General features: G+C 38.6%; 1 protein-coding gene across 1 annotated transcript in view; it reads right to left on the bottom strand.

The window, feature by feature from the left end:
- Positions 1–4,241: 4,241 nt before the first annotated feature.
- The window catches only part of TFEC (transcription factor EC), a 39,452-nt gene continuing 20,059 nt past the window's right edge, over positions 4,242–23,634 (bottom strand). The window contains exons 4-8 of the mRNA XM_024207065.1: positions 20,819–20,933; positions 19,856–19,909; positions 16,107–16,182; positions 5,537–5,684; positions 4,242–4,622 (exon numbers count right to left, since the gene is read on the bottom strand). Coding sequence (XP_024062833.1) covers positions 4,242–4,622; positions 5,537–5,684; positions 16,107–16,182; positions 19,856–19,909; positions 20,819–20,933 — 774 coding nt within the window. The remainder of the gene's footprint in view (positions 4,623–5,536; positions 5,685–16,106; positions 16,183–19,855; positions 19,910–20,818; positions 20,934–23,634) is intronic.

The raw sequence follows: 23,634 nt of genomic DNA, 5'->3' as shown, positions 1-23,634 counted from the left end.
TTATCAGTTCACTGGTTCATGTATACTGTAAGAATATGACAACCAGCTTTTAATACTGAAAATGGGCAAAAGCTCCTCATTTAACATATCTGTAAAAAATGAAGATAGTGGCAGGGGTGCTGGAACAATTTGTGTAGTGGGGGTGCAGAGAGCCATTGAACCAACCTGTAAACCCTGTATATGATGGAAACCACTTCAAGCCAGAGGGTGCTGCTGCACCCCCAGCACCCCTAGTTCCAGCACCTGTGGATAGTGGATATCCTAGAAGAATTGTAGAAGTTTTCTTTCTTCGGGCCTGAGTCATAGACACACTCCACACCTCTTGTATAAGACTTCAACAAACGAGGCTGTATTAGACATAATTTGGACATATTGCTCATGCACCAAAACCTGCAATCCCAATACATAATTTACTCATTGACATCAATAGTAGTTTTGCTTCAGGATTTGTCCCCATATTCATCAAATCCCTTTCCTCTGCACAGGCGTGCAATGAAGAAAGCATTGTGCCCTGGTTTAAAAAGTACTAAGCTTTAGTACCATCTCCCTAAAGCTGAGCTGACACAGAGAATTTGTTATTCTAGGAAGTTTTGGATAGTGAGACCAACACAGAGATAGCTCTGGCCATCTAGCCTTCTCTGAAGCTTCCTTAACTCAGTAGGGCACCTCTCCATTGCCTTTTTTGTAAGCATTAATGTGTTTGTATTAAAAGATCAAACCAGGAAACTATAGACTCTGCCACTAAGCAGCCAACTTAATTTTCTTTTTCCCTCAAAGATTCATCCCCTAGAAGATGGGTCGGAGAAGTATTTTCCACTCTATATCACTGATTTCAGGGGTGACACTATATCTTTTATTAAGTTGTAGTAATTCATGAAAACACTAATGATTATTTGAAATGATGAATTTCTACTGGAAAAATGATTTGATGGCATTGACACAGCATTATCATCATGTGCATTAACATAAGCATTTTCATGAATGACTACAGCTTGATGAGAGTGTAGTTGTTGTCAATATATTTATTTGCAGAGACAGCAGTCAGTATCTGGAAATAGAAGCACCGCCTGTTAGATTTCTCATGCAGAAAATACATCTGGTGTTTCATATTGAGGGCATTGTAAGATGAATAAAAATGAACTTTAAAAAAATTCATGGATGCACTGTAATACTTTTTTAGGGCAGCACTTGTAGAAGTGATTAAATTCAGGATCTTCCTTAAAGTCAATATGGTTCCTAGGTATGGTCTAAAAATTCAATGGGAAAATCATGTAACACATTCATATTTAATTTCTTTTTCTCCATTATGAGCAAACTCACATTGGTGTATTTAAAACTAATGTAGTAGAAACTACAGCACAAAGACAAATGAAAATACTTGACATTAGCCAACAATTCCCTCCCTTTGGCAGTTGAAATGGGCAATACACATCGTAAATTAGGAATCTGTGCATGAATGTTACTTTGGATATATCCTATTTTGTATTTGACTTTCACTACAAGCTAGTCCAGTGGTTCTCAACTTATTTATCATTGTGGGCTACATATGCGGCCCACAATGTGTTACCTGGGCTGCAGGGGCCAGGTGGCAGAGGACCGGCAGCCCAGACCCCGACCCCAGAAGCTCACGGGACTGGCTGGCTGCCCGACCCTCAGAGCTCACGGGACCAGCCGGTGCCCGACCCCAGAGCTCACAGGGCCAGGCGGCTGCCCCACCCCAGACCCCCAGAGCTTGTGGGGCTGGGCGGCAGCCGCAGACCCTGTCACTGCAGGCAGCCGGGAACCCAGATCCCGCCACATGGAGAAGAAGCCTTTAGCACACAGCTGAGCTAGGCCGCAGCTGTGTGCTAATTGGGCCGCATGCGGCCTGCGGGTTGAAAACCGCTGAGCTAGTCCCTGACAAAACTGTGAACTCTAGTGAAGTAGGCTCTTCTCCTGATGACCCTAGTTTACTGAGCTATTCTAATTAAAATGGCTCTTCTTCCTATATTCAATTACTTTTGGTTAATATCCCTTCATGCTCCCATTCCCGATGTTCTTTAAAAAAAATACTTAACATGTCAGTTGTTATTTATTATTTGCATTGTAGTAACAACTAGGGGCCTCAATCAAGGATCAGAGCCCCATTGTAATAGGCACTCATACACTCATATATCAAGAAGAGAGTCCCTGCCCCAAAGCACTTACAGTCTAAATCATTTGATTTATATGAGCTAATAGAACTCCTTGAGTTGACAGAAAAACTCAAATGTTTCCTTTAGACAGATAGAGATTGGTTTTACTACATGTCTGCAATGCTTTCTAGACCCTTGGATGCAATTATACAATTTATAAATCCATGTCTTAAACTCCTAGCAATGCACTGAAGTCAGTCCAAGTGAAATGGAATGAGAAGATAAAATTCCATCAAGAGTACACCAGATAAGGAAACTATAGACCTCAAACTGTTTGGATATGCTGTAGCACACTAGTCAGGCCTGGGCTATGGCCCCTGTAAAAGCATTTACCTAAGGGAACTATCCATTTAGCAAACTGAATGGATATTCCAGGAGGTCTCATTTGACTTCTGGGCACAATTTGTTTTTTTTAAAAGAAAATGAATCTATCAGGGTAAAGACTTATTCTTGGACAATAAATGTCCATTCACTCAACTAGCAGCCCAATTGACTCTCCCTTAGCTACTCCACTACCCATATCTATAAGATACCTTTTTTAGGCAGGCTGTGGCAGAGCAAAGTGGAACACAACACTTTTACTTTTGAAACATTTTTTGACTTGCACCAAGACCCCCACAATGCTCTTTTGACTCAGTTGAGGAAAGCTTTGAAGAACTTGGGCCAGCTCAATTTCCAGTGTATTCCTATTAGAATTAGAATGATTGCACATCATCTATTCCAAGTATATATATCACTCTCCAAAATCCCACTATGTACAAAAATCATGTGTCTTCTACCTGCCCTCCAACTGCCAAACCTCATGTTTTGTGAGTGCCCAGTACTAGCATGTTAGAAAGCAGTGGATCATATCAATAGGTATCAGGAATATCCCTTATGATTCCAAGGTCTGCCTACTTCATTTTTATAGTGAATCTAGAGACGAATTTAAAGTGAAATTCTCTCTGACAAAATGCATATAATGGGAATCCAATGCATTGCCTTCCATATCCAACTGGCTCATAGACGTAGGTATCAATTTAGATATAGTCAATTTAAAAAAACCTTATTATGCCATAACAGGAAACAAGGTACAATTCACATCTGGAAAAAGCTTTCTCAAGAAAAACAGTAGAGAGAAGAGTTTGCAACAAAGAGCTGGTGTTAGCCATATTAGCATTAATGGCTGTTTTTATTTGTACTAACTGTAACACTGAATATGTTAATTGTGTCTTGAACATACCTGCATTCTTAGTATGTTCTGTTGCCTGAACAGAATCTGCCTTGAAGCTGCTTAAACTTGCATCTGTTTCTGTCTGATTAATTCTTTTAAATCACTATCATTATGTTAGGTTTTTTTTCTTCTTCGGTTGCACTAAAGCGTTCGAAAATAAACATAAAATATTGGATACTTTTCTAAATGGGAATAAAACGGAAATTATAAGGATTCTAAAAACAACTTTATGGACTTTGTGGTTTCATTATAAAAAGAAAGAGATGCAGTTCATGAAGCGCTGAATTTATGCTGACTTTACTCTGACAAGAGCGCTGTGCTCCCTTTTTTTGATGTTTGTAACCTCTCTATTGCAGGAACATCACATTCAAACATTTCCTCAATGTTGTGTTGCAATTGTATTTATTGAAATTTCTCCTTTTCACTTAAAAAGAAATTAACAAATATTTCTGACTAAAACATCGTTAAATTTGAGAGAAGCGAGTGGTAGATTCAACAGAGCATTTGAATATGTTTTTGCAATGTGGGTGTTCATTTTCCTGGGAACCATCTTAATACTGCTGTGAGAATGCGGGGGGAAATGGCTAAAGGCTTCCCAGTGAATAAGGAAGGGTCTGTGCAAATGCTAGCTCTGAACAGATGTAGTCAATTTTGGGCAAAGAGATATGAATCCATGTCCATCTTTCGTCTTTCTGTGAAATATGCACTCACCTACATCCTACCCATGCAGCAGTTTATGTGCACAACAGTTCTCCACCTTCTTTGAACTGAGTACAAACATCACACTTAAATTCATAACACAATCTCTTAGCACCAGCAAATCATTATAAAAATTAATTATGCCCTTTCTAGTTTTAGAAATCCTCTCCATCATCTGTGCTAAAGCTACTTCTTCTGCTGCTCTCTTTTGATGCAGCAGGCGATATTGAAGACAAGAGTGGATCTGTTCCAAATGGTGATATTGTGTCATCCAGCAAGATTTCCTCCAACCTTTGTTCTTCTTTTGAAGCAGCGCTAAAAGACAAATCGGTGAAATGCGAGAGAGGATCAGAAAAGGCTGTTGATCCATCACAAAGGTCAGCACTTGGTCCATGTACCGGAACCAGTTGCTGAGAATAGTCTATGGAATTCTCCTCTGGATGTGTCTGTTGCTTGATGACCTGGGCAGCTACATCCACAGCACCGAGTGAAGACATGAGTGGTAGCCCATGTGCACGAGCCTGTATTTCTAGTTCCTATGGTTTCAAACAAAAAAGATTTAAATAATGATTTTGGAAGGGAACTTGATTTCTTTAGAACCACTGAAGGTTCTAAATATACATACATACTGTACATGCACATGCACTGTAATTTTTAATCCAGTTGTGGCAATATGTTTCAAAATACAATATATGGACAATCCATGATAAATAGCAATAAACAACATGGGCTGGTTTTCTTTTTAATTCTCAGCCTGTAGTTAAGTGGATGCCCTATGAGAATATAGGAGATATGACAGCCCCCATAATACCATTACCTACAGTACTGAACCACTTAAAAGTGATGGAAAAATGCTGCAGACATTTCTACTTATTAATTATCCACAAAAATTCAAGGCTGCTATCTGGAGAGATAGCAGGTACCTTACCTGATGATATATGTCTTTAAATCTTGCATTTCAAGCTATGGAGACCCAGATTCTGATACTTTATGTCACATGAACAGATGATGTGTGACTTAATATAACATGGCACAATGTACCCCAAGGCAATGCAATGCCGTGGAAATTTTACAAAGAGGAAAAGAAAATATGGAGGAGGATTTAGTGTTCAATATTGTTTTAGGGAAACAAATTAATTTTTTTCTGTAGTTATAATGTAGATATACTACATAAGAAGGCAACATTTCTTCAAAATATTGTATTAGTTCTCTATAGATATGTTACCTTGCATAAGGCCCAATTATCAAAGGATTTTTCTAGAAATCTAAAGAACTTGCATAGCAATAAATATGGACTCGTAAAATTATGTAAAATTGTACCATTCCTGCAATGGCCAATCCACTTTTAATAAATGGCATTTAGAAGAAAAAATGACATAGATGAATTAAATTTGATGATGGATAAGTAGTGAGAAATCTTTGTAGTTCATAGTGACATTCTTATACAAACCTGAATTCGAAGTAGAAGTCTTCTGTTAGTCTGCTCTAATTTCTTCTGTCTGTGTTCTAATTCTCTAGCTCTCTGTTGTTCTTTTTGTAGCCACTTGATGTACTCCACTGATGCTTTTAAAATAGTTCCTTTGTTCCAGCGCATATCACTGCAGAATGTAGAGATAACCTTTTCACAATTGTGCATGTCAGCAGAATTCATAAGAACTTACAAAATCTTTTACATTAATATGAAATAATGATTTACATGACTATTATTCACTCTTAGATATTATTGCTTCTGAATGGAAATTTTAATAGAATAGTTAAGAAGCCCTTATATAGTAAAATTAATCCCAGAATGAAAATAAGTGTCAAAAGAAAGTAATAAAGTGACTTTTTGTGGGAGAGCTAAAATGCAATATCATGATTCTACCATTACAGTTTTTATATTTTTAGTGAAAATTGCTTTTATTATTAACTCTAAGATTAAAATCTCTGTGCAGTATTTCTGCATTAATGAACTAGGAAAAATACATTACTGAGGACTTAAGCCTAAATTTTTAAAGATCATTTCAAATATACTACTCCTTTTACCTGACTTTCTAATGAGGTAGCTTTTATGCTTGTCGGGAAAAAAATGGTCTGGGCTGAATGCTGGTCCTCATTGATGGTGAAGCAGACAAATTATAGTTTAGCAATCACAATCAAACCCTTTGACCACACTTGAAACAATATATAGCTGGTTAAGCAGCACAAATAAAAATACATCCCAAATACTACTTCTCCAAGGATCAGACTGACTGTGGGAGTGATCAAACAAAGATCTTAAGCACATGCTTAATTGTAAGCACACAAGTAGTCCCATTAAAGTCAATGTGCTTAAAGTTAACATTGCACTCAAGGACTTTGTGGATCTGTGGCCTTGAAAAAAAAAAAAAAAAAAAAAAAAAAGATTTTATGAAGCATGCAGATTTTTTGATATAGTTCTAAATCTTATAATACAGGTATGGGTACAGCCTGCATGACAGATACAGAATGCAAGATTTTAGCAAATCCATGTCACCAATTTCAGACAGAATGCCTGTAGGAGTCCATACAGAGGAAAGAACTCACATGGCCCCGGGTCCTGTACATGTAATAGCTGATTGTGACAGATATGATAATTTCCTGTAATATTCTGAACAAACCTTATTGAATTAAGTTTTAGGAGCTCATTGTATTAAATATGCAAATGATTACATATTATTGTGGGATTGTATGTAACATTTCTAGTAGGGAAACATGGCTAATGTAAACCCTGGGAAGTATTATGAGCTTCCAAGGACTATTTGAAACAATGGACCAGACAAGTATGAACTTTTAAAGTGGGGTCTCCCACGAAATCTCTAAGGGGTGGTATATACTAATATACCTCTGGTTATGTAAGAACTCAGCCTTTTGAAGCATTGCCCAGCCCCTGAGATGGGGACCTTTGTCCGCTGATCACCTGTTACATGAGGACAAGATCAGAGGCCCAATCTGTATACAGGAGTGGCTCATACATTCATGAGTGTGCTCGTTCTGAGCCAAGGTGGTTATGAACTTGTAACTTGTATGAACCACAGAAAACCCCCTTGGTGGGGTTTGAAGGACTGTCTCCTACCAGAACCCTTGCTGAAGTTGCAATGAGCTCTGATAAGCATGTGTGTAGGTTTCTTTATTGTTTAAAAATATTTTCTCTATAATGTTTTCACCTTAAGAATAAATGGCTTGATTAGGAAAATGTGTGTAGTACCTTATAACTATGGGCAATTACACTGATTAAAGCCTATGAGGAGAAAAGCAAAGCAGGCCTGCTCAGGCAGTCTGACTTGCTGGGGAATTCACAGAGAAGGCAACGAACTGTGTCACCTGGAAATACCCTGGTCAAGAGGGAGTGAGATGCATGTATTTTCCCAAGAGACATGACAGTCAGGGAGTCACAAGCCTGAGAGTGAGTGCCTTTGGTGGACCAGAGAGGGGCAGTACTAGTGCTGTTGCCATGAACTCTGACACTGATTGGATGTAGTCAATTGGGATCTGAAGGTGGGGTAAGAGGTAACCCCCATATAGGCTGCTTTGCAGGATCAGGGCCATTAATGTATACTTGTATATGCTCTGTAAATGGTGAAAATGAAATATAAATTTTAAAACAAATCAATAATCAGTTCCCATTGATTTTTGGACTGTAGGCACCAAAAAAGCACAGAATGAGACTTCTTTCGACTATTTCAGAGACAGTCTTGGAAAACTGTACTCACCCACTAACTTGTGGTGACTAAAATATCATTTATATTTTCTCTATTTTCAAGGAAAAGAGTGAGTGACTAGATCTTGTGCCTGATTTGGTAAATTTTCATGGCAATTTTGCAAAGTGATACCAAAATAAGAATACTTATAGCATATTCTTCAGAGAAATACATCCAAAATGGGTTTTGCCAATCATCCTATCCACATAAGGTCAGCCTATCCTATCAAGGAACCAGAACAATACCATGTGACCACTCACAACCAACTGGCTCAGCTTGAAAATAAAGAATATAATGCTGCAAAATTAGGTGCCAAGATACTTCAATGTTCAACAAATTAGAAATGATTAAGATAGAGTCATCCTCACAGTGGGAAAATAATTCATACAAAACTCCAATATTTTTTTGCAACAGTTTCACACAAGTGTTGTTAGTCAAAAACAGGCAAATTTTGACAAAGTTTTTTCAGTGTATATTCCTCCTAGACATTATAATAAATCATGTGTTATAGACTGTGTTTTGAACCCACTAATCAACAACTGGAAATCTTTTTTTTTTTTTTACAGAATAATGTTCATAACCTTAATATCATGTTCTGAATATTATTTACATTTCCTAATTGTGCTGGCTGGACATTTCTACTGATATAATGGTGCTATTTTTATCTCTTTCTTTAAGTTAGATCTTCACTGAGAGTCTAATTGCTACATTCAGATTTACAATGGAAATAGTCAACTGCTACATGGCTCACAAGCATTAAGGCACAAATGCTAGACAGTTCATAAGGTGACGTTAACAAACTTGAGGGGCTTGCCCACCAGTGTGAACTCTGATGAAAAGCTTGCAGCCCTTCTGATATCACTTTAGTAAAGAAATTTGAATCCTTGCTTTTAAGTCTGGAAGTTCTGGACTGAACGACAGTCACAATTTCTTAAGTGTGATATCCAACAAGCGTATTATTCAATACCTGATAGTAAGTACAAAATTCCTCCTAATTGGCAAATATATGGTAGGATGTCTTATGAAATAAGAGTATTATAGCTAATCCTTCCAGTGCATGAAATAGAGACAGAAGTTCCCTCATATACTAGAACCTATGCAGGGAGGGGAAAGGCATGCAACAGCAAAGGATTGGTTTTGGATCAGCTGGTGTACGACAGCGCCATCTATAGGCCCTTTGCTCCATCCATACTTATTTATGTCAGCAGCAGAGGAGAGATGATGAAAATTTTGATACACCATTTGTATGCAAGGTTTTCCCTGTCATATAAGACAATAAATCTGCATGCTAGGATCTGTAAATCTGTATTTATTCATGCCATATATAAGCAAATAAAAAGATCATTTCCTGTAAGTTTATAGAAACTTTTTAATTTTAAGAATAACTGAAATGTACTAACATAAAGAAATTGAACTGTGCCCCAACATTAGGTGGACCAGTATTAAATAGTGTTACAGTAGGTGACAGCCTTAGAAGGTTAACCCTAGTCCAGTGTTTCTCAAGTAAGTCCCTCGGCCCGTACGCTTCCAGCAGCTCCCATTGGCCTGGAGCAGTGAACCTTGTCCCGTGGGAGCCACAATCAGCTGGACCTGCGGACGGGGCAGGTAAACAAGACGGCCCGGCCCGCTAGGGGCTTTCCCTACACAAGCAGCAACCTCAGTTTGAGAAACACTGCCCTAGTGTTTTAGTTCAAAAGGTCGCTTTTCTTGCCTTTGCCCACACAAACTGAAGCACAGCGTCAGAGAGATCCAAAGACTAGCCAATGGAATTTTCAAGTGATAAAATAGCAAGTAATGTCAATATCTTGTTGACCATCATCGATCGAAGATAAGTTTTAATGAGCCTGAGCTTTGAAAAGCTGTGCTCATCACTCGTGGCTGTGACTGGCAGCATGAGCAGAATCCTCAAAGCTATCCGCACAGTAGGAAAGGTGTCCTTCAGCTCTGCATCATGAATGAACTGGAGAACTTGGAGTGGAGAATGCTTCCCATGTGGCAAAATGTAACAGATGTTGTCTAATTCGATGTATAGGTCTTTATCATTGATGTCCGAACATTCCCCATGTGTCAGCGTCCGGTGAAGGTCAGTACAATTATTCAAGAGTGTTTTCCTGTCCACCAGCAGCTTACTAAGGTCATACAAAACCACCCAGGTCTTTTTGTGGTGCTTCATTTGTCCAAACCTTTCTTCCATGGACACTCCAGCGGTGTCAACAAGTGAGCAAAACTCCCTCTTCCTAGTTTCCCATCACCTCATCTCTGCCCTCATAGCCAAGCTGTCTCTTCTTCTGAGGAATACAAGTTTCCTTGAAGACACATTCAACTCCTAAGTTTTCTGCCATTTCTTTGGCAGCAGTGATGGTATCTTCAAATCCATTGTCTCTGTAGGCCACAACGAAAGCAAGGCAGCTTCTCATCAAAGTAGTAGCAGTCGCGATGTCCATCGACTGAGTTCGTAATACCTTGCTTATAATGTTTACTTAGAACAGGAGATCATGGCAAACCACAATTGAGACCAGAAATTTGAAATCAGTGTTCTAGTTTGCCAGGCAGTGCATCTCAGATTCCGGCCTTGGCTTTACTTGACTGTGCCAATTCCATCAGGGCTTCGTAAACCTCAGTCGCTTGGTACCTCACTGGCCTTATGCTGACAATAAAGCTCTCCCAGTGAGTGTCACTTAGTGGCTTCACAGTCAGATTTGTAACATTGTTCATGAGGATTTTCTACCTAATAGTTGATGCTGAAAACAGGAGGTATATCCTTTGCTGTAATCTGAAGATACTGAATCTAAAGAAGACAACACTGCATCTGACACAACCAGGGTGAGGGAATGGCATCCAAAAGGCATGAAGAAAGCTCTTGGATTCAGTGCAAGGGTCCTTGCCTGGACAACCCTGTTTCTTCCCTTCATTTTAGTGCCATTGTCGTAGCCTTGGCTGCAGCAGTTCGAAGCTTTATTTTACTCTCATTCAAAATGTTCATAAACAGTTCTGTTAGGCCTTTTCCAGTAGAGTTGTCCACAGACTGGAAACAGATAAAGTGTTTTTACTTGGATACAGCCATCCTCATTGTCAACAAATCTTACTGTAAATGACATCTTTTCACTGTGACTAATGTCACGAGTGCAGTCCATTATTATGGCACAGTACTTCGCTTTGCCAAGCTGCATCAATATGTTATCAAGCACCTTCCTTGCCATAAGGTCAATCAATTCATTTTGAATTGTTTTGCTGAAGTAATGGTCCATAGCTTTTTTACAAATTACTTGACGTAGGTGCTCATGCATGACGTTGTATTTCCATGGAGTTCTACCAAATTGAGGAAATTACCATTATGTTAAGTGGACAACTTACCTGATGAGCCCCAGAAAGCCAAACTATTAGTAACTACTTCACTGTTCAAGTCTTAAAACACAAGTACACTTTCACACTTACACAATAAAACAAGGTTCCCAATATCGCAGCTGGGCTTTCACTTCAGTTTGTTCTTATATCTCACTGACTGACTGGCAACACCCTGTCCCTTATTTACCCACGAGGGCATGGCTGACAACATTCTAGGAGGTTTGAGGAAAATATAGTTCTCAGAAAGTCTGGTAGGTGCCATGAGATTCTACAATGATCCAGAATGTTCTAGGAGGTTAGTGAAAAATGAATCCGCATACGGAATACCTGAAACATTTACTTCAAACATTCTAATTTTCCCTTTTGTCACTAACAACGAAAACCAGCACCCCAAGCCCGGTGCTTCCCAAGCCCAGCACCCCAGACGGTCACTTGGGTCACCTGCCCCTTAATCCAGCCCTACTGTGTCTTCCTATGTTAGTCCATCAAAGTGAAACCTCAGTACTGCCCATGGCATCTATGTGCTACTGTAACAATAATCTGACCCCAAACTATTATATTATGTGTATGGTTAAGATTTTGTCACTTTTATTTTTAGTAAAAGTTAGGCACAGGTTATGGGCAATAAACAAAAATTCACAGGAGTCTGTGATCTGTCCTTGACTTTTACTAAAAATAACGGTGACAAATTAGGGCTGACGGGGGGGATGAAAACCTGAGCCCTGCTGCCGCAGGGAAGGAGGGGCAGGAGTCCAGCACCTGCCGCTGCTGCGGCTCACAGCTTTGGGATAAGAAATATTCTTTCCATTTCTTCTTCAGTTTCACTGGAGATACCATGAGAGAGACAGTTAGTATTTTGGCACTTCCAGGTTCCAGCTGGAGCCTGGTTTAACCAATCAGAACTGGAACTTGGAAGTGCTGAGACACATGAAAAGGAAAATGGAAAAAATACATATATTTAAATGCACTGGTTTTGAATTTTCAGCAAAATATCAATGTTTGGTTGTGTTTTTATCCAGTTTTATTTTTAAATGCTTTTGCTTACCTGTTAATAGTTTTGCATTTTGAAAGTACCCATCACTTGGATATCTAAGCACTTAAAATTAAACTAAAAAGACAAAGTATTTTGTAACTTAAGAGACAACATTCCCACCTCAAGTTTTCTCCCACTGATAAAGCAAATTCAAAACATCTATTCCATTAAGCAACATAATCCATGCCCCTAAACTAAAAAGAAGAAAAGGGATTTCAGTGCAGTCAGAAGTGAGTCCCCCCTGAAGTTCAACTGGATCAAAACAAGTTCAGCAAAGACACAAGAAAATAGAAGTGAGATACAAACACTTCTAAGAAGCAAAATCTGCCCTGTAAAGGTAGATCATAGAATCATAGAAATGTAGAACTGGAAGGGACCTCCAAAGGTGATCTAGTCCAGCCCTCTGCACTGACTCAGGACCAAGTAAACCTAGACCATTCCCTGAAGGTGTTTGTCTAACCTATTCTTAAACACCTTCAGTGATGAGGATTCCACAATCTGTTTTGGAAGCCTATTCCAGTGCTTAGATATCCTTAGAGTTCAAAAGATGTTCCTAATGTCTAACCTAAATCTCCCTTGCTGCAGATTAAGCCCATTACTGCTTGTCCTACCTTCAGATGACATGAAGAACAATTGATCATAGTCCTCTGAATAACAGCCCTTAACATAGTTGAAGACTTATCAGCTCCCCCGCACACACACACGCTCTTCCCAGTCTTCTTTTCTCAAGACTAAAACATGCCCAGTTTTTTTAACCTTTCCTCATAGGGCAGGTTTGCTAAACCTTTCATCATTTTTGTTGCTGTCCTTTGGACTCTCTCCAATTTGGCCACATCTTTCCTACAGCATGGTGCCCAGAACGGACACAATACTCCAACTGATGCCTCAGTAGTGCTGATTAGAGTGAGACAATTACTTCCCATGTCTTACATATGACACTCCTGTTAATACACCCCAGAATATTAGCCTTTTTTGCAACTGTATCACACTTTTGGCTCATATTCAATTTATGATCCACTGTAACCCCCAGATCCTTTTCAACAGTACTTCCACCAAGCCTGTTATTCCCAATTTTGTAGCTATGCATCTGTTTTTTTTCCCCCTTTCTAAGTGTAGTACTTTGCACTTGTCTTTACTGACTTTCATCCTGTTGATTTCAGACCAGTCCTCCAATTTGTCAAGGTCATTTTGAATTCTAAACCTGTCCTCCAAAATGCTAGCAATCCCACCCAGCTTGGTGTCATCCACAAATTTTATAAGTATACAATCCACTCTATTATCCAAGACATTAATGAAAACATTGACTAGTACCAGACCCAGGACAGACCCTTGCAGAACCTCACTAGACATGTCCTCCTCATAAGAGGACTCTATAAATATCCTTTTTGATCCTGATTTTGAATGTGATCTTCTCAAAGGAAGCCATCCAGGATAGGCATGCTAATCACTCTGCCTCAGTTGCAGTAGCATTGTTCTTCCAATGCTAAGAATGATTTGCTTCACTGTTATTAGTCCAACTATCATCCAAGCTTTTCCCCTTGCAACCAAGTCCCCAGCGTCAGAAACATCTTTTAAAATTAGTAAATATGGTGACAATATTGAATTTGAGGAAAGTTACAGACTGATAGTATAAAGCAGTGTGTTTTAAAGGAAGAGGGCTGACTGGGAGAAGAGGAAGGTGGATGGTAGGCAGAACAAGAGCCTCAATAGAGGGTGTAGGGAGTTGGTGACGTACCATGCCAGGAAGCAGTAATTGATAGATGTGATGGGCTCAAGGCACAGGATAATTTGTGATTACAAATAAAGGGAACTTCATATACATTAATTCGTTGAAGCATTTTAATCTGACCAGACAGTAGTAAAGTTAGATTATGGCCTATATTTATATACATAATATATTATATTTGCTACATTTTCAAAAGTGATTGTGGATGCCTCAATTTTGGGATGCTTAACTAAGTTGAGACACTTTAAAGGGGCCTGATTTTCAGAAAGTACTGAGCACATGCCCTCTGAAAATCAGGCCCCTTCAAAGTGCCTCAACTTGGGAACTTAAAAATGGAGGCACCCAAATCCATTGGTCATTTTGTGACTGTCACGTCGTCTAACCAGGCAAGTACCGAAAGAAACAAAAATGTGACATGTTCATTATTTTTTCCCACAAAACTGTAAAGCAACATCACCAAAATACAGGTGCATACTCTCTAGGCTTCACTGAGTGACATGAGTTTAAATCCATCATGTGTTTGTGGAAGCACCACAACAGATTTAAGGCCAATGTGTGTGTTTTAACAGGAGATCAGTATAATGTATGAAATATCAAAACAAGACTTGAATCCAAACCAAAATATTCAACCGAAACACCCCTACATACTTTTGAAAAATGTTGATTCATATCTGGAGTTTGCAGCTCTCGCCCATTTCTAATCATAGTTCAAGACTTGCACTTCATAGCTGCAAACCAACAGTGCCATCCACTGTTTCTCAGAGTAATCTTTCCTCACAATTCTTTATTTAAATGGTCTAAAGTACTGTCCGATATAACACTAAAATTAAAACCAATATTACCAATGTGTCTATACAGGACATCTGATGTGAACAAAATCTTCTTTGGGGGCTTAGGGGTGGTCTTACTTTATCTGAATTGGTACACTCATCATTGTATTAGTAGCATCAACAACAACATGCCCATTTTATCCATTTTGGGTTGATGCCAGAGAACAAGCTGAGCTAGTGAAAATGTCATTCCCTAGAAAGGACTGTGACTGTGTTAACTTTCTCACTGGCGATTTCACTCAAAGTGGCTTGTCATGCCATGCTTATACTTATGTAAGTCTCACACAGCTTTATTAGTATTATAAAAATCCTTAATTTAATAAAAAAAACTTCTTAGCCCTGAGGAAAAAAGGCTGAAGTGTCAACAGAAAATTTTATTCTGAGCATCACAAAGCCGCAACTGACGAACAAATGAAACCCACAATATTTGTATAACCAATTATATCCAAGTCACAATCATACTGGTGCATACTCTTTAGGCTTCACTGAGTGACATGAAAAATCCAAAGCTAAAAGTCTAGGCTTTAAATAACTTACTGAATTGTTCTTGCTAATCCTGCAATAGGCTTTACTATGGTGTGTCTTCCCTCCTTCCATTTTGTTTACTGAAGAGTTTTGAAAGTTTCTATGTTAAAAGTGTTAAAGTCGACTGTTTTAATAGGCCACCCTGATTGCAAAGACTTTCCAAAAGCTAATCTTTAGATACTATCTATTAAACAGAACTGTTGACAACACAAACTATTTTCTTACAAATAAATTAAAAGGGATGATGAAAATATAAACATTAAGAGAATGCAGTAGGGTTTAGCAGCATAAAATTTGAGTTACCGTACATTTATTTATACATTGGTATAAAAATTATAGCCATTTTTGTATCAGTTCAAAGTATCTGATTTTCCCTTGCCTTTCAGCTTCTTTTTTCAGTGAATGTAGTTTTTTTATGAAAGGTGCCAAATCAACAGCCTTAGAGACTGAATTATTCTGTTTATCTAAAGAGCAGGTAGCAGCAGTGCACATGCTGCTTCATCCCATTAAAGGGACCATTTCTAGGGATGAGAAGGTAGTTCATTCTCCATTATCATTCTACCCAGGGCCTCTCTGGTGAGACTCCAAACAGGCATAGCAATTATTCCCAGATGTAATAGTAGTTTTTGAGGTGTGGAGACTTCTGTCTGAGGAAATGCAATAAGACCACCAACTCTTTTCATTACAGCCATCAGAGGTTAATGATTTTTGCTACCTATCTGACCAGCTGGGCTGGATTTGAACTAGTGACCTAGAAGTGAAAGTCTCTGTATCCTATTAGCCATTTTCATGGTTATCTTATTGCTCCTTCCCCTCTATATTTATACTATAGACATTATTATAGAAATGACTGTTGAACTCACGGATCATTAGATTTTGGAATAAGCGTGCCAAGCTCCTTGATTCGGTAATTAATATTATACCTTCTTCTTCTTTCAACTGTTTAAAAAAAAAAACAATTTACTATTTTCATTATGAAACATTCTTTGGAAAAGGCCTAATGAAACATTTTAATTAGTTAAAAACAGCAGACCAATATAAGGACCAGTGCAATACATTCTGATTTACAATGATAGAATTAATCCTGAAGTTAGCTTAGAAATAATAAGTTACCGAGTCAAATTCAAAACCTGTATAGCTCAACATCCCTTTGTCTACTTGTCTCAGGGTCTTAGTAATGTAGGTTTGCTTTGATTTTTAATGCAACTGACTTACCGCTGTGGTCCACAAGGGAGCAAATTCATATCCCTCCACCCACAGGGGCAGTTCTCCCTGCAGGGGCATTACTTCAGGGCAGATGGGGTTAAGGTTGCCACCATTTACTATGGCTGGGGTTCCATAGAAACCCCAGTATCACATGTACTAGGTGCCTGTGATTGTCCCCTGTCCACATCCATTCTCCTGCCTGTAATGGCCATTTCTAGTCCTCAAAGTAGCTGGTGCACTTGCCTCCACTGTGGGCCCACAATCCTAGGAATGAATTGGGCTCATATTGCTTATAAGGTCATACTTAACTTTTCATTTCTCAAATTCTTCCTATGTAGGACTCAATACTGAGAGCCATAGATTTTTGCCATTGACTTCAATAGGAACATTATGGGATCCCACAGTCCTTAATCAGCCAAAAACTCCCTTTATGGATTGTGACCAACAGCCCGACCAACTCTTGTTTCCTGGTAAGTGCTTCAGCTTCTCCCTTTGTGTTCACCTGCTGCAGACTGATAGCCATGTGAATCACTGGAAGAGGACATCTCTGACCATGCCCCTCAATAGAGACGGAGTAAAGGTTGCATTCCAGAAAGTTTTTACCCTTCAGCACCTCTCCTTAGTTATGTCTATAAAACTTACCCACACAACAGCAATCTTAAACCAAGATTTATCAGAAACAAAGAGAAGATTAAATGAAAACAAAACAAGCAGTTTGCTTAACATATCTAGATTTACACTACTCATAAGATGAGCTAGATAAGACATTCTCAGTTTAGTTACAGAGGGGAAAAAAAGAAAAGTAAACAGCTTTGATCCCTTAAAAGCTCTCCCCTCTCTCTGACTACTCAGATCCTTTCGTCCTCATAGCATTGCTGTCCAGCAAGATATATGAGAGTCTCCCTCAATCAACAGTCTTGTCACCCTTTCTCCTTCTTCTTTCCCTCCCTCCCCCCTCACCAATCTAGGGAATCCACCCTTGCTTTCCAAACCACTTTTCTCCAGTTACCTACACAATGAAGGCGTGTCTACCCAATGGGGTAATGTAATCTATGGGGGTATGATTTCTAAAGCACACTGTGTTGCACATTAATTGGTCCATGGACACCCTAGTGGTGAGCACTAAAGTTACCCTAGTGCACTTTAATATAGTGTCGTTTGAAACAATAAAGTGCACTAGCGGGGTCTATGTGCGCTAATTAATGAGCAATACCTTAGTGAGCTTTAGAAAACACTCCTGAATAAAGCATGTTAGCCCACTGTGTAGACAAGCCAACGGTACGGTTCTGGGGATGCCTGCCACCTTCTAAGAGATGAGACTCTGAAAATGCACCTGGCCGCTTAAGCCAAGTATCTGGGTCAAAGCATCAGGCAACTTACACTCCCTCACCCTATTAATTCTTTTGAAACAATAAGAAGACAGACATAAATAGGATGTCTAGTCTACTGGTTAATAATTTTACCCAGGAAAGGGTGTATTATCCCTTTTATGTGTTGCCATTGGGAGTGTGCATTACTGGGGAAACTAATTATATCATCAGCATGTCTGTATTATAAGGACAAGGAGATAGAGCATTTTGTTCCAAAGTGAACACATGGAATTTATTTTTGAGATAACTAAACAAAACACTGCATAAAGCTATCAACCACTACACCTTCCATTATGGCACCTGCTAAGATGTGACCGTTGATCTGGTGTAGCATGAAACACCTAACAAGCTTCAACATTTATTTTAAAAACAAACAAAGTTAAAAACCATAGGGACCCATCCAAAATCTTACAGTTTCATATAGGTTAGAGTTGATTTCTGAGATCCAAACCTATCTCCATGATTTTGGTTCCAGAAATTTATGCAGCCTATTTTTCCAGTTCCTCTTCAGATGTACTTGCAAAATTTTGATCATAATTACAAAATGTGAACTTTAATTGCGCCTGGTATCTGAATGCTAGTGTAGTTCAAATCCTCTTCAGACCATCTCTAAAAAATATGATCCTCATAAAAGAGCTTACTTTAAAGGGTTATTTTTTAAATCACACCAGCAAAACCTTTATATTCAATGCCTTAATATGTACAAGCAAACCGATAGTAGGGTTAGCCTCCAGATAGAGTCTAAGCTCTAAAGTGTACACACAGAACCAAAGCAATGTGAAACATGCCCCATGGCTGAATACTGTAGTCATGACATATAGCTAGGCTTCAACCCAGCCTCCAATATTGTGTACAATTAAATGCATCCTTCTCACCCACTGAGATGGCTAATTAGCTAATTTGCATGTGGTGATTATGGTCTAGCAGTCAGAGGGAGCAAACTAAGCAAAGACAAGATTTGGCACCCCTAATGTATGCTTGCTCCTCTCTTTCCTCCCTCTCATTAATCCAAACAACTCAGCAACACCTGGAGTTTCCTACCTGTGTCTTTTCCTCCTTCAGAAGGAACTCCATTTCTGGCCAATCATCTGAAACAGGCAGTGGCTGCTGCAGGGCTTCAAAAAGGATGCCACAGCTGCCATCAGAAAGATTTCCAGGGTGTGTTTGTAAGCCAAAGGCCCCATCCACAAACATCTGGGTGGAAACAAGGATACCTTCTGGAGGGAGGAGGCTAAGTGAGCAAAAAGTACTCTACAGCAAGTGAAGAGTAGCTTGCATGGGTGGGTGGGTGATACTACACTCCCAGTACCATGCCAGGAAGTATCCTGCTTAACCTATGTCAAAAGTTATCTGAGCAGATGGAGAGATAAGAACTCCTGAGATCTAATCCTAGTCTGATGCTGACCACAGAATTGGGAAGTCATTGAATAGTTGGGTCTCAGTTTCCTATTCTGTAAAATGGGGATAATAATACATACATAATTCACAGAAGTAAGGAAAGCAGTATGGTCTAGTGGACAGTGTATCATACTGGGAGTCGGCAGACCATGTTTCTCATTCCAGCTTTGTCACCAGCTCACTGTGTGACCTTGGGCAAGTCACTTTATCTCTGTGTCCCCTCCCACCCTTTGCCCGTCTTTGTTTGGACTGTAGGTTCTTTGAGGCCGGGACTATCACTTGCTATTTATTTGTACAGCGCCTAGAAAAATGGAGCCTCAATCTTGGTTGCCACCTTAAATCACTACTATAATATAATTTATTATAAGTTTTTATTTATAAGTATATGCTGTAAGAATTAACTCATGAAAATATGTAAAGTACATCAAAGGTTAAAAATGTTAAACAAGTGCATAGTATTATTTTATCGTCTCAGGGAAGAAAGCAATGTATTTGTGGAGTTCTTTTGTGTCTTCCCTCCAGAAACAGATCCTTTCTGTTAGTTTTGGACAACAGCAGATAACTGATAGCTGGCACACTCCATTTCTGTTCTCTCTGTACACAACATATAATGATATAGAAGTAGAACATATACTCACTGAGGTTGTGGTTGTCCTTTTTTTGCCTCTCCTTTGCCATTGCTCGTGTATCTGCTTATGACAGAAAGTAACATATATTAAAACAGCCTTGGGTCATAGTTCTACTACTTTCTCCCTGCTACAGGTCCTCTTTTCATTAAGACAACATTTATAGGCAACAACTTTAGCATTTTTATCAATTCCCACATTACTAAAGAAGACTGTGCATTTGACCAGTACTGGATTTTCAAGTGCATCTGACAGGTTTCTTAAGACTTTATTGAACATGCAATTTAATTAAAAAAATTAGAAGTGCCAAGAAAGAACATTACATTTAGTACTTTTTTTCTCCAATTTGCTGTACTTTACAGTAGGAGGAACTCCCACCCCCAACCTTTACAATAAACTAATGTGAATCTGGATTTGTATATCCCATAATGCAAGAGTTAATCAGATGTCTAAGATATTCATATTGAACAAACTCACTGTTTCTTTTGAGTGACACTAATAAACTGTACATGGTTGTTAGCATTCTTCGGATTAACTGAATGTAACTTTTAAAGTTCTTAATCCATTAATATAGATTCTCCTTGAATAGACTTATTGTAAGCTTTTAAAAGAGCCATTTGTTCAATCCTGGAACAAATTTAATGGGCAATAATTTATTTATGCTATTGATTAGGAGCCAAAATGTGGAAGAATCCTCTATGTTTCCTAAAATAATTAGGTTTACTAGAAGCATGATGTTCATAAAGATGACAGAGTACACATTGTTTCGGAGTTGCTAAAGTAGAGGACACAGTGTAAGCATTTCCCTTGCTCTTTGCTCAACTCCTTAAAGGAAAGAGCATACACTTTGCAAATTCTTAAGCAAAAAATACTATGTATTTCACAAATATTTTATTGGTAAGGTTCACTGAACTTTTAAAACAAACATCACTGCCTCCTAAATTATTACATGTCAAAATCCCAGAGCTATATTACCTGTGATTTCCCTTTTTACTGGTAGAGAAGATGGGCAGGAAGCATTTGTAAGACCCATATTAGAAGGTGACAATCCTTGATCCCTGTTGTATATATCCAAAATGCTACTGGACAGCTTAAGGAAACAAAGGAAAAAATAGGGGGGGGGGGAGAATCACAATATGTTACAAGCTTAAAAGGTAAAAAGCATATGTAAATGCTAAGAGCAAAATTCTCTGTCAGATGCATATTCATGTCTCATGTTCTTCAGTGTGAACTGCATATATGCATCTAAAGCAGAATTTGCATTATCTTGTATTAAATAAAATTAAAGGTTAAGGTCAAAGCCTGCCATTGTTCCACATGCAGAACTTTGATAGAAGCCAATGTGAGTTTTGTATATTGAGTGATGGCAGAATATGGCTCTTGGTGTCTGATTTTGAAATAATACTGTAGCCTATTTTCCAATAACAAGATTACTGCAGCTACACTTCAAACATGAGGTAAGTTGAAAGGGAAAAGAACTTTGCTGGTCTTTACCTAGTCCCCAGTGAAAATTTAACCACACCATTGAACTCAGAATTAATATTTCAGATTGTTTATGCTTTAACAATATAAAGAGGTTAAGGCCCGATTGCATTTAAAATAGGAGTGAACAGAGCACTGGAGAACATGCTTTTGTGGCAAATCTTGCAAAGTTACAAGGATAGACCAGAAACTCTAATGGCCTTGATTCAGCTCTACCATGTCTGGCTGTACATGATATTGTATTGTTCCTTCCTTTGTGAAATGTGATATGATACTTGAAAACAAAACAAAACATGTGTTAAAAGGGAGTGAAGGTTGAAAGAGTGTTTCTATGGATTCCTGCTAGCACCCCAAGATATTAACCTTTCTTTGAATAATTCTAAAACCTTTTAAAATAAAACCCAGTTCTGGAAATCTAGAAATGAACAGTTTAGACTCCAATCCCATATAATCAACCCTTCATCACTCACTATCCCTGCACCCGACTTACAATTAAACACTGTTGTGTATCCATGTGAAAAAAAACTGTGTACAGATGTGACTCAAACCAGCCCCACAGACAATAACACAGGGAAAACGAGAAGAAAAGATGCCAAGTATTGTATTCTGCCATTTTATGGCACACACAACTACTGTGCACAGCATTTCTCCACCTCTGGCCAATGTACAACGAACTAGGGCTGGGGCTTTTGTCAGTCTGGTCCAAAAAATTTTAAAAAGGTAGATGAAAAGAGCAAAGACAGTTTGTTTTAGTTGGGGGAAAAGTAAACTGTCCTTAATATACAAAGTCTCTTTTAAACTGTATAGACCTTCATTGTCCCAGTTCTTTCTTGCATCTTGACCAGGGGATTGGGCTGGGAAAACACTTCCAGTTCTTCTACCTCTTCCCCTCAGGATGTCTCCTCTAGATTTCCCTTGCCTTCCCTTTACGTTCCTGAGCCCCTAATTAACTATTTCTGTACCTTCCCTAGGGTTGGGCACATACCTCATTGCAAGATGCTTGGGACTAAGGTACTTTGGTAAAGATTTGTTTAATGCTTATCTGTCCCATGCTAGTGTTACTACATTCTTTCGTGAGTCATTTTATATATCTAATTACAAAGAAGCTTTATCTTCTAGGGGGAAGAAATCTCTTTAATTTTAAAGATTTTCCACTTGAGAGTCCAGTTCACTGCAAATTCTCCTAATAACCAGTGGTAGAATTAATCTACCATTGCACATGTTGCACACATACAAATAATACCACCTGTGTACTTCAAAGCACCTTATCAGAAGACTAACACTTCAGAGCACTGAACGTTCCTAAACACAGTTAGAAATCACCACGCCAAATCAGTTTTGAAAATCCGCTTAAATATTTGATCTCTCAATGCAAATAAATTTTAAAGAATGTTCGGAATTCACTTGAGTATTACTCAAGAACAAGCTACGTTTAATATGTAGGATTTGAAAGCTAAGCACATTCCCATCTTAAGCACCTTTATTTCATTCCTGAGTAGTGAACCAAAGAATACTGAAGTATTTATTATAGTTTTAAGTTTGCAATGTCTGTGTTGCAATCATACTATAACTGAACTATGACAGTGGATTTTGTATCAGCTCCAGGTGTATATTTAGGGACTCCTCTGAATTACATTACTGTAAATTAATGCAGAATTTGGCCTCCTGACACTAGATTAAATCAATAACTTCCAACAGCCTAATCCAAAATCTTCCAAATGGGAATGTTACCATTCACTTCAATGGGCTTTGGATCGGGATTAGTCTTATTGGGATTAGTTTTATTGTTTTAGTGAAATGACGGGGAGAAAATAACTATTAATAAAATAATAGTTTTCTTACATACAAATAGTCCAACAAATGAGATTTGTTCAAATAACTGCAGTAAAATTCTCATACACCTATGCATACATATTCAAAACCAGGTATTAATATCGTAGTAATGGTAAATACATTATAATTTGTAATGTTATGTAACAGAGTGCTGAGGGCTAGCACCAAGCCAGAACTCTGCTCACCATTGGTACTGATTAGGTTCTCCTGGAGAAGGCCTAATTAGAAGAGGTGCACCAGATTACCAGGCCAGATTGGGAATAGTCAATAAACCAATTAGCCCCTCTAACAGGGAAGCTATATAAAAGGTTACAGGAAGGAGTGCTCAGATGGAAAAGAGAAAGAGAGGAACAGAAGGCTAGGAAAGCCTGGCAAAGGGAGGGTGGAGGGCAGGGGGTTCCTCTGAGTAGAAACACCTTACCTCCCTCCCCTTTTGGAGACTGGGTCAGGAAGCTGAGATACAATGTGTAAGTGTG

Source organism: Terrapene carolina, unplaced genomic scaffold (genome assembly GCF_002925995.2).
Source record: "Terrapene carolina triunguis isolate 2854851 unplaced genomic scaffold, T_m_triunguis-2.0 Scaffold68, whole genome shotgun sequence".
NCBI classification, from domain to species: domain Eukaryota; kingdom Metazoa; phylum Chordata; order Testudines; family Emydidae; genus Terrapene; species Terrapene triunguis.
The sequence above is the reverse complement of the archived record's forward strand: the minus strand, read 5'-3'. Positions and strand labels throughout refer to the sequence as shown.